The following is a 14676-nucleotide window of genomic DNA, read 5'->3' as shown; positions in this document are numbered from 1 at the left end:
GGAAGAAACCCAGTGTCAACCTCTGACCTTTCCATATGCATTCATGGTGGTTTGTGGGTGTGTGCATGCGCAAATCATAATTTACTTTGCTGGGTAAGGTAAACTTTTGATTTAAGAGAATAATAAAGATTTTTAAAACATCAATAATTTTTATTGACTCTAGACTATCATCAAATCAAGAATTGCATCAGATGGTGGCTGGCAAACATAAGAAAATGAATACTCAACATCCAAAAACATCTCAACAGCTACTCATAAGAACTACAGAAATGTCCATTGCTATTGCACAAAGGGTATCATATTCCAGACACATACATGTTCCATAAGCAAAATGTGGTAAAACCTATAATTTGTATAGTTTTCTGTTTATATCTACACGACTACTTTTATTTATTTATTAGAGTATGTATTCTTTCTCTGTTATTGGGCTCCAAGGAAGGAACTATGAATGAAAAATGAGAAAACACTAGTACAGGTAGAAATGAGAAAAAGCAAGAATAGGAAGAAAAGTATTAATCAGAGTATGTGATGGAGATGCAGACTCCAAGCTCCTTCGTGGGCTGTAAAGCTAGAATGCATTAAAAAAGAATATTACAGAAGATCTCATATGAACAGATGAGTGACAGGACACTAAAAGTGGAGAGCTGAGCAAAGGGGATGAGTGTGATGTTACTGAAAAACATCAGCAATGTAGGTTTAATAGGAATGGCCATTTATCATCCAAAAAATTTACACTATTCAGAAGAAAGCTGATACTTGGTTCAGTATTTATCCTGTGCTTAGCAAAGTGGCTGAACAGAAACTTAAGTATATATTTAATGTATGAACAGATAAGCCAGAATGTCAAACTGTCTCCTTGCAATTCATTGTTAATACTTCTCTTTATCAAGAGGTAGAATTTTTTCTCCATACTTTGATTTATGGTTTGGTCATGAGACATGGCTTGGTCAATAAGGCAAATGCCATATGAATAAGACCTTGGAACGCACCTTTGTTTTAGTCCTAAATTTCCTGATACACAGAATTCTCCTATCAATAATGGATCTGTTGGTAAAATGTATGACTTACAAAAAATAAGGACCTGAATTCGTCCAGTCCCTAGAATCCACAGAAAAATGTTAGGCATGGTGGTACACACTTGTGATCCTAGCACCAGAGAGACAGACAGAGCAGACTCCCTAGGGCTCACTCACTGTCCAGGGCACCTACCCTAACTGATGGATTCCAGGTCAGAGAGAGATCATATGATTTGGCTTCTATTTGTACATACACCCCCAAAACACACACCCACACACCCACAGAGAGGGAGAGGAAGAGGGAGAGGGAACAAGTCTATCAGACACCAGGTGAAGACCTCTCCACCAATTGACTCCCAGTCAAGCTGCTGGCCCAGAGTGACTCCAAGAGAGACCGCTCCACTGAATTTAAGGTACAGTTACTCAGAACTGTGATAAATGAAATGAAGCTTGCTTCGTAGCATCAAGTTCTTAGATGTCTTTTCTTTTTTTCTGTCAAAATGCAACTAATATATGTAAGTAACCAAAGTTCTTATTCTCCATAAGTGAACTCAATGGAAATTGTGAAAAAAAAGCCAATACCTATTTAAAAGTCACTCTATTTCAGAAAGATAACTCACCCAAGTAGCAGTTCTGGGGATCTGTACCACCGTGTAGCCACATACTCTGTATAATTAGCATTATTACCCTCTGAGAGATTCCGAGCAAAACCTGAAAGAATAGCAATTTCCTGTTGGTCAAATATTTCACCTCTAGTTACACTTTTTAAAAATACCAAAAGAACAGAATGACTAATATGCAAAGGACTGCTTATTAAGAACATCTTTACTTGAAATAGCTAATAGTGTTCATATGTTAAAGCACAGGATGAATTTGCTACAAACTCAATCTTTATGCTAAAGACAGCCATATTTTCAAATTCGTCCTGTGGTTTTGGAAGCATTCAGACCATATTTTCAAATTGGCTAATTTTAGGAGTAAAATTAAGTGCCCACTCGGGCCAGAAATCAGTCACACCTGCATTAGTTCTGCTATGCGACACCTACATTGTATTTGTGTATTTACCCTTGCTGAGCAGTTCCAGTCATTATATAAACAATTAACAGTTGGCACTGATAGAAACAAGTGGGCTGAAAATTATTCTTAGCCCTTAACGTTGTAGAAGCAACTTAGGGGGCATCTTAATTATCTTACAGACACTAGCGTAATTTTTGTCTCTCACTCTTTCCGAAGGCTTAGGACTACAAATTAAAGCAGTAAGATAAATTAATTACTCATCTAACTCATAAACTGTCATGGAGGTTCACCATCAGGGTTATATAAAACCAAAACATTAAACTGGAGTAAAAATTAAGGTTTGCGTGAGAAATTAGTGTTTCTTGTATTTTTTGGTTGTGAGCCTAGTCTTTAAGGGCTGAGCCATCTCTCCAGCCCAAATTTGTGCTTCTTAAAGTGAAACAATTAAAAACAACAACAACAGCAAAAGATAAAGCCCCTAACTTCAGCTAATCAAGTCTTCTTACGGAAGCATTTGTTGAATAACGATGTGCACTTCTGAATGAGGCTCTTCAAGCCAGACAAAGGAGTTGCCTCTCTGCCAGGGAAGGCAATTAATTAGGAAGGTCCTTGATAGAGGACCCACAGGACACAGAACACCACATGTAGCGTTGCCAGGAGAAACTTCCTGACCAAAGAAATAGTTCCTCTTAATATTAACCATTCTGCATGCATTTCTTTTGTATTTATATCTGCTTTATAATCTGCATTCATCTTGGACCTTAGTGTAGAGTCCTGGAGGCATAGTAAATAGAATGCCAAGGACACAGAGTCTACTGACACTTTGGGAGGTAGTCATGATTACAGACAGGAATTCATAAATAGAAAAGATCCCTGGAAACCAGTGAGAACCAGAAAAGGGAAGCAGATCCCCTGGAAATGGAGTTACAGACAGTTCTGAGCTGCCTTGTAGGTGCTGGGAACTGAACCCAGGTCTTTTTCAAGAGCAACAAGTACTCTTAACCACTGAGCCATCTCTTCAGTTTCCAATAATATTTACAATATAGATTAGTTAAAAGGTTAATTTTAAAAGCTGATGGCTGGGAATGCACTCAGGTGTCAGGTTCTGCCTAGCAGACAGGTATAAACGGGGTGTGGTGGCATGTGATCATAATCCCAACACTCAAGAAGTGGAGGCAGGAGGATCAGAAGTTTCAGGACATCCTTAGCTACCTAGTGAGTTAGAGGCTAGTCTGGGATACATGAGATCCTATTTAAAAATAAAATAATTTAAATAAGTATATCAACTGTTGAGTACTAAAGATAAATCAAAATTTGGTTTTAGTTGTCTAGTTGTCTGCTTCATTTTATAAATGCTCATTTCAGACATATTTTATCAAGCCATGACAAAACACTATTAACTCAGGATTTTAGAACTTTTGTAAATTATTTAAAATATAGAACAGCATTTAAAATAGACTTACCTAGATAAGAAACAATAGAGATTTTCATTAGGAGTATAATTTTTACAAGTTTTTCTATATATTCAATAAATAAGAATATTATACACCAATTACCAATTTCATTTATTAAACATTTATCAGGAACAATTAGAAGTACTCTAAAATGGCTTTGACCTTATAGATATATAATCACTGTATCCATACCGTACATAACTGTGAATATATGCGGGCATATAGCTAGTGGTTATGACTAAATGTATTACATTTTCTATCAATATTTAAAATATTTAATCCTATTCAACCGAAGAATCTATATTGATGGCTCAAAGAAAACTCCAATTCTGAGTTTTGGTATATTACTTTGGTATATTATATATATATTAATTTGGTATATTACTCTTATATAGCAAGCAAGTATTTCTTTCAAACTATTTTCCATTAGACAAATAACTGAATAATTTGTTAAAATTGTAGACAATATACCGTACAACAAAGAAGCAAAGCTATCCCAGACATCATCTGGTAGCATATGACTCAACTGAATGCTCTTCTGCTAATTTAAATCAAAACATAAAATTACTTTTAATATAGTTTTAAAAGAGACCCATGTGTTATGTTAAATTAACACTCTCAATTTCTTTTTAACTCACCGAAGTCACACAGTTTCAGGACATCATTGTGGCTGATTAAGAGATTTTCAGGCTTTATATCTAGAATACCAAGATTAAGAACCAGTAAGTAAGAATGTTCTGTGTTTCAAGGATTATTTTTGCTACAGAAAACATTGACAAGACAAAATTTTAGAGACTAAACCTCAAATTCTTATATCTACATGCTATCTTTAAAAATATACATACTAGTAGTTAAATAGCATAATATAAGTATTTTATTTTTTACAAAACAGTAAACGTTGCTCTGTATAATTCCCGTATTCACATACCTATTTAGCTTTTCCATGTGGTTCACAACTAAAATAACATGTAATGTTGAAGTTATGCTAATGAGTCAACTAAGATTTCCACTTTTCTCCAACAGATCATTTAAAAATGCGATAGGAATTATGGAGTATAAATTTGCAAAAAATGAAGTTGAGCTTTTCCATTGAGAGGCATCTTTCAATTTAATTTATTGAGATAGGGTCTCATGTATCTGAGACTGCCCTGAATTCCCAATGAATGACCCTGAATTCCCAATCCTCTAGCTCCCAAATGCTGAGAGTACAGTTACAACATTCTTTTTAGAGTACCATAGTAACTATATTATAAGGGGGAGGGGAAAGTGAGGAGAGTACAGTTGAATCTACAATATCTCCCAACCACAGAAGTATGTTTTCTAATCAGGTAGAAAGAACAAAAGATCTTAACACATGCTAGACAAGGACTCTACCAATTTCATCCCCAGCCTAGAATCGTATTTCCTACCCTTAATCAGCTATCCATTTAATCAAAACACAATCTCATAATGGAAATACACCTAACTCAGCTCCTCATTAACATGCTAAAGTGCAACATGGACTATTTTTAGAGCCATCACCTAAGACACTAGATAGCCAGTTAACCTGGGGGTTTATTTATGAAATCTACAATTTTGATAACATGGTAACTATGAGAGCCAATAGCAGAAGTTTTAAACTTCATAATACCTTTCGGCTATTCTTAAATGTAAGATTAGTTTAAAGGTGATTATCTTTGCATGTTTGTACAGATACATTTAGTATAATAATAATAGTAATAATAACAATCATCAGCATCAGTATTACAGTACAAAGAATTTAGACAAAAAGTAGATATGTCAATATTTTCTGATAACAATTTAGCTTTATTATTGTATCAAATTGCATCCCATTGCTGTAAAATTTCACAGTGTAAATAAGATCATTAGAAAAGAAATATCAGAGTCAAATGACACAGAGTAAATAATTTTCCTTATTGCTGAAACCACTAGCTTTGTGGTAGTCAAAAAAAAGTAAGATAGTTTAGAGAAGTATAGTCATGGACCATACAAGGCTGAGTATCCCTTCAACCTACAGAAAAAGCTCACTTTTCACCAACAGAGAGCAAAAACCAGGCGGTAAAGATTTATACTAGACTTAAGACCATTATAAAGCCTAGTTTTGAGTTGATCCACATTTCCTGTCTATTTGTAAAACCCAAAGGCTATGGAAATTGTCCTTTCGCTACTCAATTCTAGCCAGACTAAGCTTCAAAATTTACATCTCCTAACTCATTTGCTACTGCTACAGTTTACAGAAGACTTGGTCATACAATAGATATATCACAATAGCCATATAAAATCATATGCACCTTTTATTGGTTATAGGAGACCCGAAGAGCAAATGGCTTCTTCTATGCTTAACATAGATAAAAATATTCTTAAAACAGTAAATCTTTAAGTGTTTGTCCATTTCAAAAGTCTATACTCACCTCTGTGGACAATGTCGTTCTTGTGGCACCAGTGGATAGCTTTGATTAGTTGGTAGATATAGCTTTTAACTTTTTCAGGTGGAACTCCATTAGGCATTTCTTCCAGCAATTCGAGCATATTCTAAAAGCAAATACAAAGCCATTCATCTTCAAAATTAGGCAAGCCCATCAATTATGTACTACTAACCCTTAGAAAGGATTCATCTAATATACAGCATGTGCATTTTCTATTTTGAATTTAATCTATAACTTAGCTTATGGTAGATCAGGATAGTGCATTAAATAAAAGTTTTACTTTATGAGAAACTACATTTTTATTACGCCTCTAACACTGAGAGGGTGGGGAGGGAGGGGAGAGAGAAGGAAAGGAAGAGAAGAGGAGGAAAGAAAGGAAGTTTTTTTTCGTTAATTTATACATTTGGTATAAAAATTAAAACAGGCTAAAAAATATCAAGGGCCAGCAAGATATCTCAGTGGGTAGAGACACTTGCTGCCTAATGATGCAGATCTCACAACAGGAGTTTGATCCTGAAACTCATGTAAAGGTGGAAGGTAATAACTAACTCAACAAAATTGTCCTTTGACTGCCACATACGCACTGTGGCAACACACACACACACACACACACACACACACACACACACACACACACACATATATTAAAGAAGAAAATATTGTTAAAGGAATACAAACCATACAAACCCTAAAAACTCCAAAACAGTTCATTTGGAGTCGGAGATTACTTTTACTTTTGTACAAAGCTCATGCAAAATTTTCTTGTAAGTAAGGTACCATGATGTATGTCTGTCATTCCAGAACTTAGAAGACATTGCATAGTGAGACCCACTCTACAAAATCAACAGAAATGCTGAGGCTGAAGAGATGGTTCAGCAGTTACTGGCTATTATTTCAGAGGTCCTGAGTTTAATACCCAGCACCTGCATGTGGCTCACAGTCATCTGTAATGGGATCCAATTCTGTCTTCTGGTGTGTCTGAACACACACACACACACACACACACACACACACACACACACACACACACTATAAAAGATGCTAACTAAGCTACTCCCTTAGCCATTCTCCACTGTATTTACCAAGTTAACCAAAGATTCTCAGTCTTATTTTCAAAGCCCAATCAATAAGGCTCATAGTACAACCTTAGTATATTGTTTGAAGGTCTGTAACCTGGGGATAAACAGAGGCTCAGGTACTGCTCATAGCCTCAAGAAGTTACACCACCTTCAGCACAATGCTCAGCTGTTTGTCTTTTGCACTACAGGCATTTCCACCAATGGCGCACAGCAACAACAGCCAAATTGCTGGAACACTAACATGAATCATGGGAATGGAATCTTTCAGCCTACTGACCCTTGCAATTCCATTAAAAAAAAACAAAACAGCAGTTAAAGATGCATTTGATGAAGTAGTAGAAAGTTCTATGCTTATGAAATTTTGTTGTAAATGTAATAGTTAAGTTTTAATTGTCAAGCTGGCACAATGGGAAAGAGTCACAATGAGGGATTGCCCAGATCTGGTTGGCCTGTGAGCAGGTCTGTGGAGGATTGTCATGACTGCCTTCATGATGTGGAAGAAAGACCTAGCTTGAAAGTGAGTGGCACTATTCCTGGGTTTGGTGCTCTGAACTGTACAAAAAGCACAGAGAACTAGCTGAGTGATCGCTTAGCATGCATGTATTCCTTTCTCTCTGCTCTTGATTGTGGAATATAAGACTAGCTGCTGCACTGACAGTGAGAACCTAGACTTGCAAGCTAAAATAAACCCCTTTGTCCTCTAAGTTGCTTTTTTTTCAGGATATGTTGTCACAGCAACATGAATGTTGTTTGGATTTTTAAGAAATCTACACGTCAACTGAAGCATCTAGAGCCCTTCTGCTGCACACACGCCACCTGAACCATGGCTGCTGTCCTCATTGAGTGCAGAGATGCAGGCTGCACCAGCCACTTCTTGTGCTGTACCATTTTCTCTTTTAAAGAATGTGAGGCACAATCCATTTATGTTAACATTATCGGGTGTTTTCTTATTTGTTGTTTTAGTTTTGCATTGCTAGGGAAGCATTCTATCATTGAGCTAAAACTCTAGGCTCAAGTTTGTCTAATATGAGAAACACTACTAGAGAAAACCCTCCATAGAATTTGTTAAAGCTCCCAACAATCAATACAATTAGACGACGTTATCAACTACTGAAATAAGGTTTCTTTAAAAAGAGCCTTGCTGCGCACATGGAAATCGTGTTTAATAGTTTGGGAATACACAACAAAAGAGAGCCACAAACTGCATGTCACTGCTGAGAGACAGGTGCTCACACTGATCATCAGGAATACTGACAGATTTTTGCATGGAGACTGCTCTCTGGGTCTTGGAGCCTTTGCTTCCTTTTAAAGCATTTAAGGGGAATGCTGTATGCAACAAAGACCAGTAAGAGCTTTGATCAATGTGCCAAACACCTCAACCAATCTCTATGGAGGATTCGATGCATATTTATGGTTTCTGTTAAAATAAAATGTCAAAGAAATAGTTTCAGCTTTTTAAAAAATCGTATGCTAATTGCACTTTTTCAATGAACAGATATGTAGGAGATGCCAAGAGCACAGAGGCATAGAAGGGCTGAATAGTACAGAAAAGATGGTGCTCTCTCAGTTCATGTTCTACTCAAGGTTCCTAAGTGGCAGAGATGTTATTACCCTCCACAGCCACTTTTCCTTACTCTGTGGGAAATACAATTTTCAACCACAGATTTAAATACTCAGAATGACAGGTACATCTCTTCTCTGCCTTGTAGCCAAGTGTGACCATGTCACTATATACTGGCTAACTGGATGTGACAGCTCTGGTTGATACTACAGACAAGGGAGCAGAGAGCTACCTTTCAGTCCTGTGCTAGCTCCTGTTATATGTTTGTGAGGAAGAAAGAAATTCCTATTTTGTTTAAGGCATTGCAATTTTGAGTCTCAGTTAACAACTCCCCATCTTGTTTGAGCATCTTTGTCCTTATACTCCTGAGACTCACTGTAGATTGCCAGGCACGGCCACTGGTGGGCATGTGTAATGGTTCAGTTCCATTCAAGAATCACAGGGGCAGAGAAAACAGCCCAGGCCTCAGTATCAAAAGATTGGAACGCTGGCTGCAGCACTGAGATTTGTGAGCAGAGAGATCTCAGGCATGTCAAATTGCTTCTCCCAGCGAACACAGATATACAGAGGTGATATCGCTCTTTGATATACTAAAGTGTTATTTATCACAAACCGCTACCACGAATATAACAGATATAAAAAAGATAAAGTGAAATACGAGATGTGACAAATTTCATAGCCAGTGAAAGCTGTACATGGATTTGTGCGAACTAGAAAATAAACATCACCTGGTTTCTTTCTATAACCCTTGTACAATAATATTTTTCTTAAAACAATGATTTTTTTACAGTTTTATTTTGACAGGGAAATACCAAAACTAACGCAGAAGAACAGATTTTGGAGAAGGAACATATCATACCTGGTTTAAAATGACAGGACCTTTACTGGGTATATTAAGTACACTTAAGGGTAGGCTCCAGGCCCAGCAGTAGATTGCCAACACCAACAAACCCAATGGGATTTTTGCTCTCTATTGCTTTGTCCATATTTTTGTCCCCCTGGTTTTTTGCTTGTAAATTATGATTTCCGGTTTTTTTATTTTTATGGGTCTTGTTTTTGTATATGTGTATGTACATACATTCCTTCTTTTTAAAATTCTGTTGTTCTTGTTAGTGTTTGCCTGTTTGTTTATTAAAAAGAGAGAGGAAGGGCATGGAGTTGGGTGGATGGGGAGGTGGGGAGGAGCTGGGAGGAGTTGGGAGAGGAAAAACCTCATTATCAGAACATTTTATATAAAATTATTTTAATAAAGATATATTAGAAATAAAATAAGAGTATCATATATTTTAAATGTGTTAGTATGCATTTTTAAAAGTTTATACTTTTTTTGTATTTAGTAAGCATTATTTTGTGTTGTTAATTTAGAAAATGCTGTGTAAATGGTGAATGAAGTCAAAGTCACATGACCAGTCTTTTTTTTCTTCTTTGTAATTATTTTATTTTTTAAGAAATGATTAATTAGATACCATCAGCTAAAATCCCAACCAGAGAAAATGATAATTAAGCAAACAATATTTGGAATCCGTTTTCACTTTTGTTTATCATGACCACTGGATCAGTGCATTACTAGTCAAATATGGCTTGAAAGGCTCCTACCTTACTGTGGTGTAGAAGTGTCTTTCCTGTATCCATACTCACAGCTGGAGGCAGTGGGCAGTTGTGGGCACAACTTAAAGTGTTTAAAGTTGGGAGGAGGTGCTGTCCATATTTGGAAAATGGCAGGTTTGGATCCAGAATCTATACAAGTTCAAGATCTCTAGAATTAGGGGAGCAAGACTGTGAAGGTGGGCTGGAGAGATGGCTCAGGAGTTATGAGCACTGACTGCTCTTCCAGAGTCCCCAATCAGTCTTCTTAAAAACCATTGTTTACTTTGTTCCGTATGTCATAATAAACACATAAATGGCAGGGGACTGACCTACAACAAACAGAAGCCTCTCCAGCTTAATCTGTGTTGCTCATGCACACATCAGAAGTCACCTATTCACACAGCAACCAAACTTTCAACAGGCTCCTCTGGTCCTAGTTTCTCCTCATGTAAGCAGCTCAAATCAGCTGCTCCAAGTCAGTTGTTCTTTAAGGAATTCTGAGAAAGCTAACCGTCTGCCCCTAGGTCACAATACAGCAGCTTTGGGCCTTACCTTATCATTCCCTCAAGAAAGCTAGAAGGTTGACAGTTCTCCAAAGACTGCTTCTGCTTTGTTCACTCTTCACCCTAGGTCTGATTGAAGGATCCAGCTCTTGCCAGGACTGATGTGTACCTCTACCAGCCTTTCTCACAGTATCCATCCGTCTATTTCTCCCACAGAGATTTTGTTCATGTTTAATTGAAATGATAATCTGAAACCACTTGTACAAAGGTTCTAAGACTTGAAGTCATACTACTTTGCTGTTTAAACAAGATCATTTGAATGCACTGAGATTGTACAAAATCCCTAAATCTATTTCAGGAGATCTAATGACTACGGAAGATATTTTCATGTTTAATACCCTCAGATTATGAAAACATCTATAGGGCATACTAAGTAATCCTACGTCCTTCAATCGTGTCAGAAAGAACAGGAAAATCGGGTGAGGCTCTTCATGACTTACTTTCTCAACATATTCAAACACCAGGTAGAGTTTCCCTCTCCGACGAAAAGCTTCTTTAAGCTCCACAATGTTTTCTTGCTTGAGAGTGCGAAGCATTTTAAGCTCTCGTAAAGTTGTCTCCTTGACTTCTTCATTTTCTAGAACACAGGCAATGAGAGCTTTCAACAATACTGTTCAAAGAATTTTAAGACCACTGACAACATCTACCTAAGAGGTCCACAGATAGAAGAATATTAATATATTTTCATGGCAAGAGAAAAAAAACAAACAAAAATTAAAGATCTGGTGGGACAGACCTATAATAATCCCAGCACCCAGGAGGTTGAGACCGGAGGATGGTAAGTTCCAGGCCAGCCTGTACTATAAGGTAGTCAAAGAGCCCAAAACAAAACAAACAACAGAACAAGGTATCCTTGAATACATTAAACTCAGTTTTGCTTGCATTTTATTTTTATTTTATCTTATTTTTTGTTGTATTAAACTATAGATTTATAGACAATGCATATTCATCATCACTTTGGCTCTAACATTCTGTGTTGGGGAAGAAAATGTTTAAAAGGGTTATGAGAACCAACTCCATCAATATGTGGAGAAGGCTTGGTGTCCAGTATGTGTAGCAGTTCATGTCCTAAGGTTAGCTTCAGGTTTCTTCTTAAAAGAGTATTTTGTTTTTTTCAGGCTTGCTTGTGAATAACCTCAGTGAGCAGAAGCTGTGCATTAGGTATTCATGGTGCAATGCATGGCCAAATCATAGGAAAAATTTAAGAGCATCTTATTTCTCTGAACAGAAGCTGCTGTGGGTTCCTGCTGCCTTCCCATAGCATGTCCATCTGTCCATCACAGATGGTATAGCTGTTCGGGGACAGAGATCTTATGCTGCATCAGTATCTACCCTTCCATACAATCAATTTCACTTGTAATATTCTCCAGACAGAAAGGCAAGACAGAAGATACTTTAATGGTAATGGTTCAATGGGCAGGTAAGCAAGAAGCTAGGATTTCATTTTAAGTGTCTACTTATGATGGCTTAAAAGGTAACTGGGAAATTCCAAGTAGTGTGTTTTTAATATGTATGCTCAAGAATACAGGTTCATAATTCCCAAATTCCTAGTTTGAAAATTAAACCCCTTCTAAGTTTGTGACAAATTCATTCAGAGGGAACACAGAATTGATATGAGACTATTTATGTTCTTTGTTTAACCCACTTAATATGAATATTCATAGTCTAGGCTATAGAAATATAGCCTTGATTACAGAGTGCTATATAGAGTGCCATATTTCCATTCTAAAACTTCAAAAGGATGAATTCTAAAACACATTTGGCCTCAGGCTTTGGTTAGGGGCCAGAATCCAGACTTGTTGAGATTATATGGCAGGGACCTCAATTACAGGCATTTCTAAGTCTGAAGAGAAAAAAAAAAAAATTTAAACTCTGGGACAAAGACAAGAACACCCATGGCTTTGAAGAAAACATGCTTTCTACAAAAGGCACCCAAAAGGGAAAAGGCTGACTGGGGTTCATGATGAGGGAAGGGAAAGATTCTAAATGCAGAATAAGGACTACTTATTAGCTGATTTTCTGTTCAGCCCCCACATTCAGCCCCTTTCCAAAATGAGTTTAAAGAAGAGGTTGGTAGAAACAGGGCTTTGTGGAACTTGTGGATCTCTGACAACCAGGAAACAAAGTCAATACTTCTTTGTGACCAGAAAATAGTTGGCGGTTGCTGGAGTACAGGTTAGTAAAGATGTGGATGTTGGTGTGCAGAAATGGACAAGGGCAATGGTAGCAGAAGCAGTGAGCCATCCCTGTGTGAGGGGAAAGACTTGGACAGCAAAACCCACATGCCAGGATGGATAGGTGAGGTGCAGGACTTTCTGAGAGAACTATGAAGGAGCAAAGGGCTGGCTGTTGAATGCAGTAGTCTTCGCTGCTGCTGAGTACTCCAGTGGTCCCTAAGGGCATCAGTCTCTACAAGAAACTATATCAGGATGCTGATTTCATCTTAATCTTTTAGTTGTGAAAACAGCCATAACCCTTGTCAGCATAGGGCCTTTTCACCTGTTTGCTTAGCCCAGTATGTTCAGTCTTCTACCCTGGCTCATGACAGCAGGAGTTCTTTCAGGTTTTTGTTGTTTTGTTGTAAAATTTCATTCCTCAAGGGGATTGTCCAGACCCTAAATAGGATGACTCCTCCCCATCCCATTCCTTATCACAATATATAGGACATTCTTCTCACATAATAGCTCATATATCCATACCATGAAAGACAGATTTATACAATGTTTTCAATGAGCTTATGTTTTGACTATAACTTACTACATAAGGTCAAGTACGAAATTTCCTACTTATAGAACCAGAATGCACTCAACAAGTTGTAAATTTGGATACATTTCACACTTTGGACTTCTTGGATTTTGATTGAGGCTGCTTACCAACTACACTCTTCTGTCAAACTTTGCAGAATTGGGAATAATCACAACATCCTGTTATGAATGCTTGAGCTGGGCCCCGGAAGTCCCCATCTTTATTCATATATGCCTAACTCTCCCTAACTTCAGCTGTGGGAAGCAGGTAAGAGGCAGCCGACATTATAGGCACTCTGTCTTCTCAATTCTGAGTGGAGTACTTTGAATTTCTCTTTTGAAAACTTTGAAAGGGCTGGTTGTGAGGTGATGTGGAAAACAGAAATTATTTCCCCTTGCTCATCTCTGACCCTTATTGTCTCTAGAATATGAATGATGGGGAATCCAGAAAACCAATAGTACTTAGATCAACAGTGTGTAAGTCTACCAAGTAGATACAGCTGGCATTTCTTGTCAAATCAAATGCCTGGGCACACTTGGCATTTAAAAAGCAAGCAAAAAGACAGTGGCATATATTATTAACAAGTTGGTGCAGTTTCCTTGTACTGATAGATAAAGTGGCCTTCATATGTCCAAATCAAAATAGCAGTGATGGAAGGAACAAATAAAGGAATAAAACAATAAAGATCTTGACTTTGGATTCTGCCTTTTAAGCAATTTATGCTGCAACATACAACTCTGGGCAAGGCATTTATATTTTTATCAGTAAATGAACCTAATAATTTATGATTTTTCCATTAAAATATTTCTGATTATAAACTTTTTATCTGCAGAACAGGGCTCGGCCCATCTGCCACCTGGACTAGCAGTTCCCAAAGGCAAAGGCCTGGTGAGAAAGAGATGCTAGTTAGCCAGAGGGCAGAGAGATCTCTGCCGAGTGAGCATGGAAAGCACAGCCCTGCCCTGCCTGATCCAGGGACCAGGAACACAGCATTGGGACCTCTGTTCCCACTCGGTGGCTTTGGGGCACAGAAAAGGGCTCAGACCATCCGCCACCTGGACCAGTGGAGATCCAGGGACACAGACCAGGAACAAAGGAAAGGCAAGAATATATCACTGACAACAAGATGGCAAAAGGAAAGCGAAAGAGCATATCCCAAGGAAATCAAGACAATCTAGCAACAGTACCCAGCTCTCCCATCACAGCAAACATTGGAATTCCAAACATT

At 37.6% G+C, this 14676-nt stretch overlaps 1 protein-coding gene across 2 annotated transcripts in view; it reads right to left on the bottom strand.

The window, feature by feature from the left end:
* Positions 1–14676, bottom strand: part of CDKL5 (cyclin dependent kinase like 5) — a gene marked incomplete at both ends in the record, with an annotated part of 129399 nt that overhangs the window by 48015 nt on the left and 66708 nt on the right. For both annotated transcript variants that reach the window (XM_080910892.1, XM_080910893.1), the window contains 4 exons: positions 1637–1727; positions 4126–4185; positions 5899–6019; positions 11144–11280. In XM_080910892.1, the coding sequence (XP_080767018.1) occupies positions 1637–1727; positions 4126–4185; positions 5899–6019; positions 11144–11280 (409 nt within the window). The remainder of the gene's footprint in view (positions 1–1636; positions 1728–4125; positions 4186–5898; positions 6020–11143; positions 11281–14676) is intronic.

This window comes from Micromys minutus (genome assembly GCF_963924665.1).
Source record: "Micromys minutus genome assembly, chromosome: X".
Classification (NCBI taxonomy): Eukaryota; Metazoa; Chordata; class Mammalia; order Rodentia; family Muridae; genus Micromys; species Micromys minutus.
Note: the sequence above shows the minus strand (reverse complement) of the source record. Positions and strands in the feature narration are given on the sequence as shown.